Genomic DNA, 20223 nt, shown 5'->3' with positions numbered 1-20223 from the left:
ATTTTTAATCCATAGATGAAATAAAGATAATTAATTTCACCATTAAAGTCTTATCTTTGTACTAAACACTAGACTAGACTATACTTTTAGGTCATTATGTTCACCCCAAATTGGAAAATGAAGGCTTTTCTACATTCCTTTTTTTATTTGCATTTACCGGTATTTATTATGCAGTCGTCTAATAATAAGCACACTTTTCTCTTCCCCAGAGTCCTTTTCATTAAAGCAATAATAATAAATACAAGAATTACCCTCTATCATCTTTATGTAACATAAAAATGGGATTAAATTGTAAAACATTACATTGTTTATTAACATTACAGTAATAAGAATTTGTGAGGGTAATCTTGTCTTGAAATTCTTGCTATAATGCAAAAAAATTGTCTTAAAAATAGAATTTATACACCTATGGAAAACGTATTTTTCTTTTGATTTTAGGTGTGAAATATGTCATTTGTGAGATCCACCGTTTGACATTTCCAATCTGTTGCTTTCTAACCCCCACATTAAAAAAAAAACAAGAACATGCAAACATATTTTACATAAGATTTATTTTATTTTAAGCTGAAAATGATGAACATCAATAGTAAAGTATTTGAAAGACTCTCTGAGTCTTTCGTTTAAAGAAGGCCACATGAATAACTAGTTCTCGATATTAAGCGCTTTTCTTAATGACTCCACTGATTTGAAGTGATTGTGACATTGAACATCTCAGAAGCATCACGACTTAGAATTTCATCCAAACTCATGAATGCAGAACATCACTCAAATAATTTTTCATGTTAAAAGTCACAGGCAATACAACAGTGTCAGTAAATCCACAGCATCTGTCGTTTTTGACGTGAATATAATTTTCTACAATGATAGCTACATAGTATACAGTTGAAATTCTAACTTGCTCAAAACACATTATACATACCCAAGGACAGGTAAACATGCTTCAGAGTAAATGTACAAAATATGTTCTACAAATGTAGAATCTTAAAATATCGTTTAGTTGGTTTCCATTTTTTCATCATATTTGAATTACAAAGATCACATTTATCAGTACAGGTATGTTCTGTATTCTTCGTGAATCCCACAATGTGCAAAATCCGATCCTATGTTGACTTCCACTGCACCGTTCACCTTTTGGTCTTTTTTCCGACAAATAAAAAACAACCTTCAGAGTGTAAACAACATTTATGGCCAGACAGACAGGATATTCAAAAGGCTGGACCTGGTTATCACTTCAACACATAATATCCAACACATCAGACTCAACAGTTGAGTTGAAACAGAAAAATAATAGTGTCGCACAAAACTTGTAAATACAATCAATAATAAACACTTAAAGGGATAGTTCACCCCAAAAATGAAACTTCTGTCATCATTTAATCTTGTTTTAAACATTAGCATTGATATTGCGATGTGCGCATCCACGATAGTCACATCACAGGGTGTGCGATGTGAAGTATTTGGATCAGAGTTGATCATGTGATCTGAGAGATTTCCGTCCCTTCAATGACAGTCCACACAACTACCGCTCAATTCATATGGATTAGTTTTACGATGTCTTTATGAACTTTTTGAAGTGTCAAAGTTGTAGTTGACAGAACAGAGGGACAGAAAGTTTAGGGGACACACTTGGCTCCTTCGCAGTCAAAAGTGGCCAAAGCCTAGAAATGTTACTTCTTTTTTTTCAAGAAAACCAATGTAATATTTTGTGTTCAGTAATAATTTTTTTGATTATTGTTTAGAACTTTGGAGGTATTTTATGATACATTTCCCCCCATTTAAAAATATATATTTTTAATAATTTTTCAAATAAAGCAGCATTCCATGTTAAAATAGAGACATGGCATTTAAAATCAAATTTTTGAAGGTAGATTAGTGCCATCTCTTGGGATTAGTTTGTCCCACCAAAATAGTTTTCATATTTCCCATTCATTTCCTATGTTGGTCATTTTTTACCGTGAAGGAGCCAAGTGTGACTTCTCTATTTTACCCTTTAACATTATCCAAATCATGTCCCTGATTTTTTTGTGTTTAAATAGCTAATGCGACAAAAGTCACCAAGTGTCATCCCATTCCGATGAAGCAAAAAAAAATTACAATTTCAAAATGTAATTGTTTTTGGTAATTTCTGACCGAAGACAGCCTGGTCTTACCAAACTCTCGTACATTTCATTTGTACAGAGAGTCTGGCCACTCTCCATTGACAAGCGTTTACTTCCTAGAAGGCGGGTGCTCTGTTGAAGTTTAAAACTATTAGATCTGCCCAGGGCCACTCTGGATCTGCCATAACCAATCGCTAACGTTTGGTCGTGATGTATGTCATCTCAAAGTCATTGTTCTCAGCCACTCCCTCTGTTCGCTGATTGGACCGGTTAAAAATTTGACCGGAGAAAAACGGAGAATATACCGCAGTCCCAGACGGAGTCCTGAAGGAAAATGAAAATTGAGCGGAAGTATGTAGTAGGGCGGAGCCAGGCTAGAAGAGGCCCAGAGGGTTAAAATATCTTAATTTGTGTTCCGAAAATGAACGGAAGTCTTACAGGGTTGGAGGGACATGAAGGTGAGTGATATTTTAATGCAGTTTATGTAAGTATGTTCTGTTATACTGTTATAAATATCTCACTGATTTACATTACAACCCATCAGAATCGTATCTTACTTTTTGGCCATTTAAAAATCAGCAAACTTTAGCATTTTTTGACTTGTTTTTCCTTCTTTTTTGAGTGTGAGTTTCATATTCTTACCATACGTATCATACTTTTGTATATGAGCCAATAAAGACAAATATAATGATGCTCATGTGTACACTTTTTTTTGTATTTTTTCTCACAAACGGTTCATTTTTTTAATGCCAGGCTTTACGGGGTTAAGAAGACAAAATGAGGGTAAGTAAAAGCGTATAGAAGTTTTCTTTTTGGGTGAACTATCTCTTTAAGAACAGAAGATACTTTGGGTCTAGGCACAAATATCGACTGATGCACAGGACACATATGAAATATTACATTACAAGACAGCATAGCCATAATACATTTTCAGCACATAGTAAAACAACAATAAAACCAAAAGTGGTGCTATTGTAATACTATGTTTTTTAGGGCATGTACCATCATAATACCATAATAATCTTTAAAGTACCTTGTAAATATCAAGGAATATGAATATTGGTAATCATTTAGGACCATGTTGATTTTCATAACCATTACTGTACCACGGTACTTTTTCAGCAGTAAAATTGAGTTTTCAGAATGACAAGTACCTCCCTGTTCAAAAGCGTGAAAATAAAACTGCTCTGTTGCGCATCTCGGACAACTCAATTGTGTTTAATAGAGCGCAAATGTGACCCAACCGGAAAGAGATGTAAACAAATTTTGCTGGGTATGGTGCTTGTTAGTTTAGAGAGGTTAAACTGTGCTAATCTAGGACGTCCTTCAAAACACAATGCTTCCATGTAACAGCCACAGTCCCGTCAACAGAGGCTCCCACAGCTCTACTGATTAAATGTGCACAAAACCTCAATCAATGAAACACACAAACACGCAATACAGAAGAGATGGCGTTACCGAGGTAACCGCTCCAGAGGCGGGTGGGACACTATGTTACACAGCTGCAGTACCTCATCCGGAGGCAGAACCGGAGAGGACTCCTTCGATCCAGGGAGGCGTTTGAGAACAGGGCTGGTCAGAGTGTTTTGGCAGTGGAGAGCTCAGCTCCGGATCAGGGTCAGGAACTCGTCTCGTGTCTTGGGGTCCTCGCGAAACACGCCCAGCATGGTGCTGGTCACAGTCTTGCTGTTCATCTTCTGGACGCCTCGCATAACCATACACATGTGACTGGAGAACAGAAAGGAGAGAAGATTTTCTTGAGATCTAGTCATACACCTTGCATTACATAATCAAATAAAATGTTTACGTACGTGGCTTCAACAACCACTCCGACACCGGCAGGCTGTAAAGCTTCAGTTATGGCGACGGCAATCTGTTTAGTTAGACGCTCTTGGACTGAAAGAAGACAAGCGGACAGATCAGAACTATTGAGAATATGTCAATGTGTGAAACAAACAAGGATTTTGAAGGTATATGAATATTATTACACGATAGACCAGGAAAAAAAGTAGTACCTTGCAATCTCCTGCTGTATATCTCAACAATCCTGGAGGAAAAACAAAAAGCATAAATATAGTTCATAATTTAGCTACATTTATACACAACATACCTCCATTGAATGTAATAGTGCTTTGATAAAACTTTTTTGCCCAGGGATTTTAATCATTAGCCTATGTTAATGAAATAAAACCTGGGCACAGGTGTATTTTTAGAAAGAAAAAAAAGGTGTATGTTTCAAAAACTAAATGCAAACTACACTCTTTCAATTTAGACACTTAAAGGGTTAGTTCACCCAAAAATGAAAATAATGTCATTTATTCCTTACCCTCATGCCGTTGCACACCAGTGAGAACTCACTCACGTTCAACACAAATGAAGATAATTTTGTTGAAATCCGATGGCTCAGTGAGGCCTCAAGATTAATGTACTAAAATATATTTAAATCAGTCCATGTGAGTACAGTGGTTCGATATTAATATTATAAAGCGACGAGAATATTTTTCGTGCGGCAAAAAAAACTAAATGACGACTTATATAGTGATGAAAACCGATTTCAAAACACTACTTCATGAAGCTTCGGACGGAAACGAATCAGCGAGTCGAATCATGATTTGGAAACTGCTGAAGTCACGTGACTTTGGCGCACCAGAACGCTGAATCGACTCGCTGATTCGTTTCCGCTCCGAAAGCTTCATGAATACGCAGGCTTCACTGAGCTCGGATTTTAACAAAAATATCTTCATTTGTGTTCCGAAGATGAACGGAGGTCTTACGGGTGTGGAACGGCATGAGCGTGAGGAATAAATGACATTATTTTCATTTTTGGGTGAACTAACCCTTTAAGCAACATTGCCGTTCAAAAGTTTAATACTTTTATTGAGCAAGGATGCATTAAACTGATCAAAAGTCACATAAATCTTTGTAACATTATTGTCTTTATTATTTTAAATAAATCCGTTTTCTTCTAACCTTCTATTCAAAAATTACAGTTTCCACAACAATATTAAGTAGCACAACTGTTTTCAACATTGATAATAATAAGAAATGTTTCTTGAGCAGCAAATCATCTTATAAGAATGATTTCTGAAGGATCATGTGAAGACTGGAGTAATGATGATGATGCTGAATACATTTAAAAAATAGAAAATTAGTTATTATAGCTATAAAGTTATTTTAAATCATTTGTAAATAGTATTGTAAAGATTATACTGCTTAGAATCAAATAAATGCAGCTTTGGTGAGCATAAGAGACTTCTTTTAAAAACTACAAATTAACGTGAACTCCAGAGTGGAGATATGGCTAAAAAAGTGATCATGCATCACATCCAATTTTTTTCAGTATACTTAAATATAACAATTTAATACTAATGAGTAGAACAAACACAATAAAAAAATCATTTTCACAGCTGGCACATAATATCAAAATATAACTTATTATCAAAAACTCTGTTTCATGTTTGATCATTTGATCAGCAGCGATCCACTAAACTACAAGGCAAATGGAAAAGTCACTTGGCCACTTGGACCGTGTCATGACTACAGCCATAAAAATGAAACAATAACTAATTTTAGGAATCAGAAATGCACCTGTGTGTGTGCGTATGTGATTAAGTGTGTGTGTGGTACTGCTAAGAGCTAGATGACTGCTGTTGTCATGTCTTCATTAGTGGAGTGCAGTATTATGGTTGGTACATAGTGAAATGGATAAGCCACAGGTATTGGGGTCAGATTGGATCAAGCTTCTCTTTGTCACTCACACATTATGTCTAATCCTCTTACAGACACTTACACTCTCATTGTTTCAAACACACACGCACACACGCATCTTGATTTCACAACATTCCTGAGGGGAAGAGAGCCATTAATCTCCTTCACTTGATTGAATGCTGCTGATTTCACTGACAAAAATATGGCTTTGTGGCAGGATACATTTTGCACACTCCTGAAGGAATCCATTAAGATTCAATATTGCAGCAGGAAAAAACACAGAAATACACCTTTTATAGTTCCAAATGAATGTGGATACTTAAGCCATACCTAATGCGTGAATGTCACTATATAATATAACAAAATGTAAGAATTTTGAACTCCAGAGTGGAGTGCAGCGGAAACCCGCCAGTAGGTGGCGGCAAGTCACTGTCTTAATGAGTCATTGAATCATTCAATCAAATAAATTTAGTTGAAAAACATTATTTCTTTCAGGAACAAAGCATGTTGCCCAGACGAGTGAATCTGTTCTGATGTGGCTTTGTTTGAATCTACAAGGAGCAAAAACAGACAATGTGTGTCTAAAATGTAAGTTACTTGATATGAACTTATTGTTTAACTGTTATAACATCAATGTCACATTTGCAAAATGCTTTTCGGGTAAAAACAACACTCTTGCTCGTGTGATGGCTTATAAAGGTGCACTATGTAACATTTTTGCAGTAAAATAACCAAAAACCACTAGGCCAGTGTTATATATTTTGTTCAGTTGAATACTTAAAATATCCCAAATGTTTTCAACTATTTGTAAATCGTGAGAAAATTCCTATTTTAACCAAGGAACCGGGACGTGTGAGGGAGTCAAAGGCGTCATATCTGCGTTCCCCTCGGTTTCCGGTTTTATTTTGCAGAAACGCTTTACTCTGACTGCAGTGTGAACAAGTGTCATAGCAGCTGCCGAGCGAACGCACAGCGTAACGCCATAACATCATTTTCAACATGGGTCTAATATGATAAACAGAGCTGCGTTACCTCATACCCATGACCGGAAAAGCGGAAGTGGCACCGGCAACTGTGGAATAATAAAAGTCCTGCTGCTCGCGAGGCGTGTGTTGCTTTTATCTTATTAACAATCGCTTCAGCGGCCTTGCTCAGCTCCCACAACACTCAGTCCTGCTCTGCTTCAATACTACAGTAACGCATCCATCAACATGATTTCTGCCCGAGTCCTATCCATAGACCGTAAAAAAAATATGGACGACGCGACTTCATTGGCTTCCGCTGAAGTAACTGAAGCCTCCGGAGGTCCGAATATGGCGCTGACATCTTGGGACGAGTCTGCACAGTAGAGAGCAGGAAGTATAGCCGCGATATCAAAAGCCTGCCCACACTCTCACAGATGAAGAACAATTCATTATTTTCGTGTGAAATAAACAGTTATAGAAATGTAGAAATTAAAGCTAAAGCTCCAATCTCCTCCCAAAAATCCCGAAAAAGTCAGTTCAGTGACAACTTCACTCAGAGAAGCCTCAATCTCAGCTGTCAATCATGATGTTTTTATAGCATCAAATAACTAACTAAAACTAAACTTATTTTAAAAAACGAACACTTGAAATGAAATTGTGATAAAAACTGACAGAAAGCCACTTTTGGATTATTTGGAGTGTAATTTGATTGTTTAGTATGTCTCGCGTCCATTAGAAAACACGGACGGGCGGGTGTTTTGAGCTATACTGGGACCAACCACCTGGGGGCGATCGAGGCGCGGAGGCTTCCGTTTCTGAGAGGCGTGCTACAGGCTTGGTCCTATCCCGATTCTTTTCCACCGGCTGTGAGGTGAAGACCACACATCCCAAGATTCTGCACTCAAACTTGGCGTCATCAAACTACGCAATTTGTTTTGAATAGGAGACCTCTAGTGGACGGAAAAGTTACATAGTGCACCCTTAACTATACTATATAAATATGAAAATCAGGAACTCATTATTAGGCCATTTTTTTCACCCTCATAACATTTTTCAGGGGCATTATGGTTAATTTTGGTGGCATTTTTGCACAAGTCCCCATTAATTTCCCTCCATGGTGTGCGTAAATCCCATATCCATGAGGAATGAAATAAATGACTATTCACGTTTTGAGAAGATAAACTATGTAAGATTAAAACTATGTTTAGATTGTGTTTCTAAACTTGTGAAAACAGGGGGTGCTACTTCCCATGCACGTATTTATATATATAGACTATTCACACATACTGCTGTTCGAAAGTTAGGGGTCAGGAAGACTCTTTAAATGTTTTTTTTTTTGGTTGGGTAAGGCTCTTATTCTTAACAAGGTGAAACATATTTTCTATTTAATTAAAAAGTAATAATTTCTTTAAAAAATTATATAAAAAAAATTGAATACAAAATATATTACAAATATTGTTCAAAAAAAAAATAATGAGTGTATTTTGTTATCCAATGCAATGACGTTCAGAGGGACTGGTGGAAGATGGAAGAGACTTAAGAGTCCAAATATTTTTTGAGGCCACTGTTTGAGAGGACAAAAGGTATTCTTTCCATACCTTTTGTTTGAGAAAACCCAAATTGAGGATGTAAACAAGCAAAACAAAAATCATTAAAGTAGGCATGAAATGGAAGTTACATCTTTTTTTTTCTATTGTGACGTATATCTGAGTAAAACAAGAAAAAAACATTCATAGGGCGGGACTTGAGTCCATTGTGAAATGATTGTCCATTGAAGATCAGTCTTACTTTTCAGATTCAAATTAGACCAATCTACTGTTTCAAGTAGGCCGGCCGCTGGGTGTATTTTACCTACCGTGCTAATTTACTCAGACCAAGAACCCTCTTGTTTGGAAGGTAACCTATATGCACCTGTGGAAAAACACAACACATTAACTGACAACGGAAATATATAAAACATGGGAGATACATACAGTACACAATTCTTTCCATACCTTTTGCAAGACTGTATATTGGCACTAGCAAGCTACATAGCACAGCATCAGATGAAAAGTAAAAAATGCAGAGAGTAAAACAGCGGCTGGAGAGAGCCGTATCTGTATCATGTGCTCGGAAGTGGCTGCACATCTGACAGCCCATACCCCATCATCACCTAACCTCCTCTCCGCCATAAAACTCAAATGTCACCAACAATTTGATGAAATGGCCCAGAGAAAGGGCAGCATCAACAGACATGCAAGAATCTTTTTTTCCCCTTCTGCTCTCTGTTCTGATGCGATAATCCTGCGCGTCACTGAACCCTCTTGGCCTTCTTTCAGGGCCGGCTAACTCCTCTCGACATCCTCTAAATGCATCAATCGAACTTTACCAACGACTACAGAGCACCTGGAAAATGAGCAAAGCTCTTTTTGTAGCTAAATCCACTTTAGACCAACAGGTAAGACATGTGGCGGCTGTGCGGTAGATATATTTCTAGTGTAAGAGAGCGCACTTGATCGGCTCGGTGTTCGTGATGGACACTAAGAGTGTTGTGCGGACAATCATGGAGATAGAGGACGCTGAAGCGCATGCAAGAGGGCCAAAAATGAAAGAGAACGGGCGCATGCCTCTTTGAAAGAAATTGGTGAGTCATTATCTTGTTGCAGATGCGGCGCGAGGCGAGGTAAATAGATGAGAAGGGATAAGGGGCCGCGCCGCTGACGACAGGGAGCTATCAGCGGGGGACGCAGCGGAAACGACGGCCCTCCAACAGCATCTGACAAACTAAATTGCAAGTGGCGGAAAAAAAACATTTGGTGCGCTTGATCAATGGCTCAGTCTATCATCAGTAGCCATTTGTGCCGTGACAGGATCGATGTTGTCTCTTTTGTCTTAAATGGCAGACACCTGCAGTGCTACGAGCTGGAGGGAGGTACTAAATGTCAAACCTGGAGGATTAAGAGTGGGCAGTGTTTTTGAGTGGAACTCAGATCTGATATTTCAGCTTGTCCTCGTTACCTTCTAGATTTAATTATAGCTAATTAACTTGGTTATTGACAGATTTCACGTCAAGGTTTTTTCAGGTACATCAAAAAAAACAGGAAGCTATTTCTGCTTTCAGGTGGGTGAATCTCACAAAGAAATATCCAGGTCATATTCCACCATACAATCACAAGAAAAAAAGGAAAAAAAAAAAGAAAAAAATTATATTATATTATATTATATTATATTATATTATATTATATATATATATATATATATATATATATATATATTTTTTTTTTTTTTTTTTTTTTTTTTATATATATATTTATTTATATATATTTATATATATATTTTTTTATTTTTTTATTTATTTTTTATTTATTTAAAAAAATCATGATAATTAAGTACATCTGCCACCAAATTCTCATTGTAAATTATTAATAAAAATCATTCTGCATAATTTGACTTACAACACTTCTTGAAGCAACAAGAAAGTACTTTACAATATAGGCTACTTTAAAAATTGTATATAATATATTACTATTGTTACCACATTTAGTAATGAGAGTGCGATTTTTGACTTACAATAGGCTTTATGAAAATAATAGCACAATGCAAAAAATCTGTAGTCCTAAATATATTGGCTTAATTTCTTCACCAAAATATAAATTCTTAATAATAATTTCTATATTTTGTTCTTTTTATTATGGTGTGGAAAATAATAAATAATTAAAAATACAAATAATTAAAATAAATAGTAGAAAATTAAACATTTTGCTTTAATAAATTGATCATAATATAGAATTTAAATTTTAAAAGATTAAATTAAGACCTTAAAAACCTATCCTAAAAGCCTTATAGGATAGAGGTGTGACAAATACATTTTTAAAAGTACATATATAAAGAGACTTTTCTTCTTTTTACTTATTATTATTAAAAACATTATCTTATTTATTTATTCATTATCTTTCAGACACTCCGTTTCATTTTGCAACACTTGTAACAAAAAAAAAATTGGGACATATATTCAATGCTATTTTTTCTATCTCTCAAAAAAACTGCACTGCAAAGGTGACATACTGTATGCTAAGGTAAAACTGAAATTATTATCTTACCCGGCCAAAAATGGGAACTAAATGGTGTTCGCACATGGAAAACATGTCAATATCCTTCACGATCACCATCTCATCATGATCTTCATCAAAGATTGCGTCATTCAGGACGTCTGCAAGAAGGTACAAGAAGAAAAAAAAAATCAAGATGAGCGATATGACACGTGATGACATCATGCAATCATTATATTTCACCCCATGCGCTTTTCCTGTTACGGCCCTGTGTCATTTCTCTTAGCTTCTAATATTGTTCAAACATATCCCATTTTATCTACCGAGAATGCACCGTCTTTTCTTGTGGGGCTTTTTAATTTCCTGGCCGCCTATCTCTGACAATGTTTCCGTGGAAACATCGCAAACTGATGGCGAAGCTTCAGGGTCTTGTTGAGATGTGACTCCCATATGCTGTTGCCACTTTTGTGCAGTCACTGTGTGATTCAAAAAGGCAGAAAGCAATCATTTCAAAGGCTGCTTTTATGACCACAGGACAGGTATGACAGCACTTAAATCTAACAAATATTTTGACATTTTCTGAAATAACTGAGCGGTGATCGCTCGGGCAATGTTGTGGGTGGTCGTCAGGGTGTTGCTAGGGTGTTATATGTCTCAAAATAGTCTCTACGTCTTAAGATCCTTTCAATTTAGTCAGATCACTTAGAGAGCCGAGTTATGCAACCACCATTGACAAACTGATAGCCTCCCTCATAAAAGTGGTTGAACAAGTTATGTTGTTTTAATGGTTCCCAGAACTTTTGTTAATATTTAAACTGATTCTGGTCACCATTCTGTCTGGTGACTAACCAGCCTGCTTTACAGAAACCGAGCATACTATATATGCATGCAGTGTTGTGTGAACGCTGTAATGATCTGAGCATCTCTGTTGAATTTAACCCGAGGGCAGCAGCTGTTACAAGAGAGAACTGTCATCAGGCTCGTCCTAAACAAACAGCCGCTTTCAAATGCACAGGCACAACACACGAAAAGGTCTCGCGTATGACGGTGGCACTGGAAAAAAAAGAACAGGAAATCAAATCAGCAGCTCCCTGAAGTCATCTTTCAGCCTCGCTTCCACCGTCACACACACACACTCAATTAAACACAAACTTGCTTACACACTAAACAAACATACACTTGAAATACAATAAGTAACCATAGAAACCCATTGAAATGGTGAAGATGTCAACGAGCAGAGCTCTGGTTATGGGTAATGTTACTGCTGTTGAGAGCTTGGCTTGATCTCCATCCCAGCCAGCGGGGGCAGGGGCCAACACAGCATAATGATGGGTAATACAGGAAAGAAACTGTAAATTGAGCACTATCATTCATCTCTATGACCTTTAATGGTTTTATGGGACATGAGACCACAACAAAATCATAAACTGTAAGGAAACATTATGATGACATAATAATAATACCATAATAATTCTCTAATTTCACAATCCTTCCTTACTTCCTTTAATGAGTAACAGACAATGGTAAAGTGCCTTTATTATGCTTTTTCGAATATTCCCTTTCATGCAGTGTGCAATATGGCCAAAGACCCTTAAAGACAAGTCATTTCACTCGGCAGCTATCTTTGAAACTAGGGATGGGCGTATCGATACTGATGTGAGCATCGAAAAATATTGATACTAGGTGTTTTTTGTTTATTTTATTTAAAAAGATGATTTATTGCATACAATACGAATAACCTATGTTACCGAATAGTTGTGTAGCATAGGACTATTTTCCTGCTCATCTGAACCATGATCTGAACGCACGCAAATGCTGCAAGACAGAACCAGTCAATCACAGAGAGAGCATTCGCTCACTGATGACACTGTATACAAACAGAGCTGCGTTTCCCAAAACTATCCTTAGAAACCATTGATGCTTTTGGAAACGCAGCTCTGAACAATGCTCATCAGAAGACAGAAAACATATGTTTGAGTTATTTCACAATAAACAAATAGAAATTGTAGCCTACATAGTGCAATTACACTCTTTACATTTAATTTTAAAAGCTGATATTGATCATGTTCTATTCTGCAACTAATGTTAATATAAATCATGTCAGGATAAAAAGGTTGCATTTTACAGGTGCAACGTCCTGTCACTGGCAGTCCCTTATGAAAATGAACCATGGTTTATTTTTTACTACAGTGACCATAGTTCAACTATTTGTAGATATACATGGTTACCACAACAAGTAAACATATTTTAACCATGTGCACACAAAAATATGATCTAATAAGTTGCAATTAAGGCATATTGAATGTTAAAATACCCTTCAAATATGTTAAGTGGGTATCTTTACCCATTTTACTCTTAGTAATTTTAATACATTTAATAATATAAAAGTTCAGTTTAGAAGTATCGGTATCGATATCGGTGATACTGGCCTTGAAAGTATCGGTATCGTATCGAAAACAAAATAAGTGGTATCGCCCATCTCTATTTGAAATGGGGAAACATCAAATTCTCCAAAACTGTTCGCCAAGCTAACGAAATGATTCATATTTGAAATCTGACAACAACTGTCTCATATTTTTTGTCAAATTTGACACAAAAAAATAAATAAATTCAACCTTGACATGGACAAAGCTAATGCGCATGCGCAATCCTAAGCACACGTCTCAGAACACTGCGTGTTTCTATAGCAACCGGAGCTTCTAACAGCAGCTGCAGTGACTTTAATGATCAACGATTGGCTCCTTCATTTAGAAGGCGGGGCTTATTCGCCATATTGGGGGTTGCCCTTTCTCCCATTCATAAGTAATCAGAGTGAATTGTCTTCCTATAGTCTTTGATACAGCTGTCTGTGAATGTAAATGATCTGCAAAGTTATTATCTCCCAAAAGAAAGAATCAACTCTGCCTATACGAGTCATCTGTAATAAGAATCCCACTGCTTGACGGTTCTACGTCACTAGAAATACATTTGCATAATGCCCACAAATGATGTACGTTGTCTGTCTGCGAACAACTTGACACGCCCACAAACACGGCATTTTACTGACGACTGCTTCTCAAATCCAGTAGTGTAAAGTAACAAATTACAAATACTCTCGTTACTGTAATTGAGTAGTTTTTCTCAGGAATTGTACTTTATTAAGTAGTTTAAAAACAGTGTACTTTTACTTGAGTACATTTTAAGTGCTGTATCGGTACTTTTCCTGCACTATTTTCCCTAAACCTGCAGTCGTTACATTATGTTTATTTTTGTACTGTCAACGTGATTGGCCAAGGCGAATAAAAAGTCCTGTCTCCATGCGTCACGCGTGTGACTCCCGTCATATCAACCATAGCGCAGGTCGCGACCAGCCTAGAGTGAGAGGCACGCGCGCTTTATGAAAGGGGGTTGTTGCTGGTTACAGTATGATGACTTAAATCGTGAAATTGCTCCGTGAGCCAACATACATCCTCATCTCAGCGTAGTTTATCAACTGAACGAGGAGAGAACGCGTCCAAAGTTAAGTGTTTCTTAAAGGGGCGGTACACTTCATTACAAATCATATATAAAACTCCAAAAATATACATACCAGCATAATTCAATCAAAAGACAATCCAATGAAAATCAAAAAATATATTCAAAATAATAGAATCAGAGTTTTTAATAATAAAGAAAAGATATTGAGTGAAAATTATAATGTAGATTTTACACTCATTACAAGTGCATATTTTAATGTAATGTGTTCTCATGGCGATTTAAAATTGTAGTCCATGTATATAGCAAATAACTTTCATAAAACATCAGATTTATATTTAAATCAGGTTTATGTTTTTAATTACAAGCTAAAATAATCAGAGGTGAAAATTGTGAGTTACTCGATTCTGATTTCTGAAGTGTATTCTTTTAACAGAGAAAACATCCATTGGAATTAAAGCAGTACAATGAATGCGCCTTGAAAAGAAAGAACTGCTTTTTTAACATAAAATTGTCAATGTACAACGCTTTGCAACCTTTTTTAATTAACCGCAAGAAAACCTCTACAGACTGGTTGTCATAAATGTTACCAGATTATTGGTTGCTTTCTCAAATATTACATGGCTGTATTTTTAGTGCTAGCAGTCAAAAATAAAACTTGGAGAAATATTGAAATACTGTTGATCTCATGTTTTTTTGTTCTTATCGAGAATCATCCATAAAAGTGTAAGCTACATTTTTAATTTGCAGGGTATAAGGTGGAATAACATTCAAAGCATAATACTCACTACTCACTACTCTTGAGTACTTTTACAAGGGCTACTTTTTACTCCTACTTTGAGTAGTATTTAGGACAAGTACTTTTACTCTACTTGCACTACATTTTTTGACAAGTAACAGTACTTTTACTTGAGTATGCTTTTTCAGTACTCTTTCCACCACTGCTCAAATCTCAGAGTTCAACGCGGGAAAAGCTGGGTCATTGCTCAGTTTATTTGGACCAACTTGCTTTTCAGAATAACAGACTGTAAGTATGAATAATTGTTGATGTATATATTTTCTACCTGGTGTTCAAAATACATAGTTTTGTGTTTTATATTGTGTAGGTCTCCGGCTGTTTTTACTGTTTTACTGAAATAGTTCTAATCAGCTGTGGGCTAAATCTGTGTCTATTAATGCAGATTGTCTGTCGTTCTTACTACTTTGAGTAAAGATAAAGGATGGAGCAAGATTTGTTTTAGAAACGTTGGTTACATCAGTCACAGTTAGCTAATGTATGCGCTGTTATTGATACAGTTCCCACACATGCACCGCAATGAATTATAAATATACACATTGGTTTGTTAATGGACATACACTTGATAATGCTGAAAGTGAGGAATTACAGTTGCAACATCTCATAATGTACCTCAAACTGAGTAGTGTATCATTGAGACACATCTTGCTCAAGTTGTCCTTGCAGTGGTTATTCGGGTTGAATAATTAGTTCTTCCAATGTTTCATCATCGGACTAGTGCTCGGATTGATATGGTAAAATCGATGCCATCGTTACGGTCTTTACAGTGTGTACAATTGCCGAGGACTGAGGAAGCCTCAGCTGAAGTTCAGTTATGGTAATGGACGTTAGCTTCTGGAACATGCGCTGTAAGCGGTACACCAATCAAAACAGACTGGGTCATCTGACCAATCAGAGCATAGTAGCTCGCGGAAAGGGGGGATTTAGAGAGACTGATTCATCCGACGAAACATTGAAAAATGTGCTGATGTGCAATGTACACTCTAAAAAAAAAAAAGGTTCTATATGGCACCAAAAATAGTTCTTGGCTCGTAATCATAGGGGAACCTTTTTTAGTGCTATATAGCACCATTTTTGGTGCTTCAGTGGTTCTTCAGCGGTTCTTCAGAGGTTCTTCACCGGTTCTTTGACTAAGGTGCTATATAGCACCTCTGAAGAACCACTGAAGCACCAAAATTGGTGCTATATAGCACTAAAAAAGTTTCCCTTATGATTACGAGACTTTTTTTTAGAGTGTATATAATGAGAAATTTAAAGTGTTTTTTGACCTTTGATGCATGTTAACCTGTTGTAAAAGACCTCTAAAACAAAATTAGGAGCTATAGTGAATGGTAACCAAACATTTCAATGTTGAGCAGCAAGCTCATTGGCTGCAGATGCGACACTAACCCATCAGCATGTGCCATCTAGAGATTCATAACAGAACTAGGCATATATTTGTATATGAACTATTATATAAATTATTTTTGACCCTGTGTTAATTTAGTGTAAAAAGGTTTATTTTACATTAGATTTTTTTTGTAGTTTACTGCTTACATTAAACATTTTGAATCTATTTATCTACAATGGCAATGTTTGGTTGAAATGCTAAAAAAAAATTGAGAAAGTGATATTGCATATCAACAAAAAAGGCTTAACAAAAATCACGATTTTTAAGCTATATTGCCCAGTCCTCGCTGAAACACATTTATAACACATACATAAATATACTTTGACATTACCAACCAAGAGATATAGGTGGGCCTTCATCATTCAAGCACCAACAGCTTCCTTTTCTCAGGGGCATTAACTCATGAGTCACCCACCACCACCCATAAAAAAACTTGAAAATGCAAGTCTCGCACAAAACCACTGAGATCCCCAAACTCTGCCTCAAAGCTGTCCCAACATTTAAAAATGTCTTTCTGTTGGAGACAACAAAAAAAAAACATTCAAGAAGCTGTGGGGTGGTGCAAACTTTAACCAATCCCATCGAAGACAAAGACGAAGACCTTCCTCTAGAAATGTCTTATCAAATGCACGCTTCACCGTGACATTGCATGTTCTACCATCTATGAACTGTGGACCGCGTTCAAGCAATGCATATGTAAGTGTTGTGAGGTCATTGAGGGCAGTCTGTTTTAACAAGGAGTTTTCTGGAGTAGAAAAGCAACATTAATACATTCCATATGCATGGGCCCTAAAAATTCTACACAAACCAGGTCCAGATGTGCTGTTTTAGATGTGGGGATGTTGTTGGTGATGTGATGGTGGGCAGCACCCTGGCTCAACCACTTAGACAACAGCCTGAGAGTGACCAGTGAACAGTTACGCAAGATAAACCTTCGCTTTGAGGTGGAGTACCTGTTGAGCCAGTTAATCATATTGATGGCACATGGAAGTGTTTGAGGAAATACTAATAACCGGAAATACTTGACACTGCATTTGATATGTGGGCAATAAAACTCTCTGCATCATAGTTAGGTCAAAGCATCTTAGAAAGACCATCCTGATCTATAAAATAACTATTTTAGGAGGTCGATTAGCATGAAAGTCCACCTCTAAACCTAAACGTCAGTGAAAATGTATGAAATGAGATTGTACATAGCCACAAATGGCAAAATATGACAAAAACGGCCATGCAATTGTGTTGAAAATACATATTTGATTGGAAAATACGAGACATGATTTCCAGCTTTTCCATAAAATGAGCATGAAGATGTCAAGCCTCAAAAAGTACTCAAACTCCCCATAAAAGTGGCCCACATGACTTGTGCAATATATTCAAAGTCTTCTGACTTTAACAGACCCACGTTTTACTGAAAATCTTCACGTTATGTTTAAGTTATTCACTAATATTCTTAACTTCCAGTGTGTAAACCATATCCAGATCCACACTGAGTCAGTTCAGACCGTTCTCATGTACAAAAATCTGACTAATGAACTACTTAAACACTTGTAAAAACAACTTTTAAAAACCCCTGCTGTCCCACTGTCTCGCGCTCTGTATTTGGTTTTGAACCCAAGAACGCATATGTGGACGCCACCTTAGTGTTATAATACAATAGCACTGTAAAACAGAATTTGAACTTTTTATTTTCAGTTAAAATGAAACACACGGATACTTCAGAAGGTCTCAACTTGAGGGAAAAAAGGAATAGTGCTTAGAATAACGCTTAAAATCCCTTTAAACCGCACATGGCGTGTAAATAAACACGGCTTTTCAGCTGTCAGTCCTTTACGCAACTCACCGATGATTTTTTCCTGATAGCCCTTGGTGAAGAACTGCATGGCCGTGGCTGCTCTCCACGGAGTTTTGAGCAGCCCCTGTCGCTGCGGATCTTCCCCGAGACCCCGGAGAATAGTGGTATAAGCCGCGGCGATGCTGGGCAGGCTCATTTCGTTGTCTTCCAGACTGCGAGTACGCTCTTCCCGCCAGCTCTCCATTACGCTGGAGGACGGCACGGTGCTCGGGTCCCCGGCGGCTCCACCGGCGCTCCATCCGGGCATCTTCACCCGGCCGTCAAAGTGTCCATTGATCGCGGCATCTGTTTCATTTTCACTTTGATTCATTTGTTTCTGTTTGGGGCGCTCCATGATTGCCTTAAGTGACAGCTTGGGTTCCTTAAAGTCGGTTTTAATGCTACTATCTGTTTTTAAAACACTGTTTAATGTGTTACGAGGGGGAAAAGTCAAATGGTTATTATGCTCTTGTCAAACTCAGCGCTCTTGCAGTGGCAGCTGGGGGTTTTATAAACATGTGCTAATCCGTACGCGTTCCTATTGGTCCACAGGGGCGACTGCGTCACGGAGCCAGATTCCTATTTGGCGAGAGGCGTGCCTGCGTCAGGCCACCTGTATCTAGTAAGAGGATGAGATCTCCATTCACATTAAAGTGATGTCTTGGGGCAGATCAAACCACCTAAGGGGATTGACTAGACCTTTGGGTGAGGTTGTTCTTATGATTAAAAATAAAATCAGTGCTTTTAAAGTGAAATGCATTAGCCAACCAAGAGGTTGTACAGCCGGTAACATGTCATTTCGGATCAGCCTTATTTCTCATCAGTCTGGTTGCAAAAATCAAAGTTCAGTGACCTGGACATCTGAAAACCATTCACTTCACATCTGAATGATGCCCTTCATTACATCACCGGTGTGCAAGCCTACTTTCAACTTGCAGATTTGCCAAGATAACCTTTAGAATAAAGAAAATACAGCACACAAGACTCAAAATACAACATTTTAACTTTTATTATGATCGTTTTACATACAGTACAAAATCTCTTAAATGAACTTAAATGAATTCAGTTATAACTAAAAGTTTCTTAAAGATAATGCTGTAAACTATATAGGGAGCCCTTACATATTGCTATTAAAGATTAACAACAGAGCCCAAACTATTAGCCTAAATTCATTTGCTATTTATTTTTAGATATAAAAATCAACACTCATAAGCTTCACATAAGGCAGTTTTTGCATTAATATCTAAATCTAATTATTATTATTTTTTCTCCAACTCGTTGAAATATAATCATTTAGTGGCTGTAATTTTCATGACAGGTTATACATTAAATAAACAAGACATCACTAACAGGCTAAGTGGTATATAATGAATATATATAGACTAATATAACGAATATATAGGCTAATATAGTGCATGTATTCAGTGAAAGAGTTAATCTCTCAAGTGAACTCACAGCTGTGGACACTGAATGACTTCTGAGGTAAATGTGATTCTACATGACATTGTTTGTTTACAAGCTGTTTTATTGTCTTTCCGCGGTTGAAACACTAATGGAGCGATTACACAACATATACGTTTCAGTAAGTTGTAATGTATCCTCAACATACCTTTAGATATTAATTTCTTTAGGAAGAGATGATCGCGTTCACTCGCGCTGCCGCTTGAAGTTGAACTGATACGCGTCTCTGTCACGTCACATAATAGAGCGTTAAAATGGCATTTATCGTTTGAATTTCGTGATAAAATGGACTGAATACTTAATATGTTCGTGTGGGAACTCGGATTGAAGTGTGTTCCGCGCTTTAAACAAGCCGACTGTTAACTGCCAACCAAGAGGTTGTACAGCCGGTAACATGTCAGTTCGGATCAGCCTTATTTCTCATCAGTCTGGTTGCAAAAATCAAAGTTCAGTGACCTGGACATCTGAAAACCATTCACTTCACATCTGAAT

The 20223-nt window shown here is 37.0% G+C and overlaps 1 protein-coding gene across 3 annotated transcripts; it reads right to left on the bottom strand.

Moving 5' to 3' along the window:
• Nucleotides 1-540: 540 nt before the first annotated feature.
• On the bottom strand, nucleotides 541-18757 carry gch1 (GTP cyclohydrolase 1). 3 transcript variants are annotated; one of them, XR_013817793.1, is made up of 7 exons: nucleotides 18280-18757; nucleotides 10852-10961; nucleotides 8628-8683; nucleotides 4115-4146; nucleotides 3911-3995; nucleotides 1975-3827; nucleotides 541-1633 (listed from the first exon to the last, which is right to left on the bottom strand). XR_013817793.1 is itself a non-coding variant. In XM_079833596.1 (6 exons), exons 1-6 carry the CDS (start codon nucleotides 18623-18625, stop codon nucleotides 3701-3703), a joined length of 756 nt encoding a protein of 251 aa, XP_079689722.1. In that variant the 5' UTR covers nucleotides 18626-18757; the 3' UTR covers nucleotides 541-3700. The 3 variants fall into 3 exon arrangements, 1 of the variants encoding a protein (XP_079689722.1); XR_013817794.1 differs by lacking the exon at nucleotides 541-1633 and having other exon boundaries at nucleotides 2720-3487; nucleotides 3611-3827; nucleotides 18280-18753; XM_079833596.1 differs by having other exon boundaries at nucleotides 541-3827.
• Nucleotides 18758-20223: the final 1466 nt, after the last annotated feature.

The sequence above is a fragment of the Gobio gobio genome (genome assembly GCF_949357685.1).
Source record: "Gobio gobio genome assembly, chromosome: 13".
In the NCBI taxonomy this organism is placed as follows: domain Eukaryota; kingdom Metazoa; phylum Chordata; class Actinopteri; order Cypriniformes; family Gobionidae; genus Gobio; species Gobio gobio.
The sequence above is the reverse complement of the archived record's forward strand: the minus strand, read 5'-3'. Positions and strand labels throughout refer to the sequence as shown.

What these genes read in the sequence shown, in the direction of transcription:
- gch1 (XM_079833596.1), bottom strand. Translation starts at nt 18,625, where the DNA reads ATGGAGCGCCCCAAACAGAAACAAATGAATCAAAGTGAAAATGAAACA. An exon ending in TAGTTCCCATTTTTGGCCGG is followed by an intron (nt 8,684 to 10,851) that starts GTAAGATAATAA and finishes GTTTTTCCACAG; the next exon opens with GTGCATATAGGTTACCTTCC. An exon ending in ATACAGCAGGAGATTGCAAG is followed by an intron (nt 3,996 to 4,114) that starts GTACTACTTTTT and finishes GTCTTCTTTCAG; the next exon opens with TCCAAGAGCGTCTAACTAAA.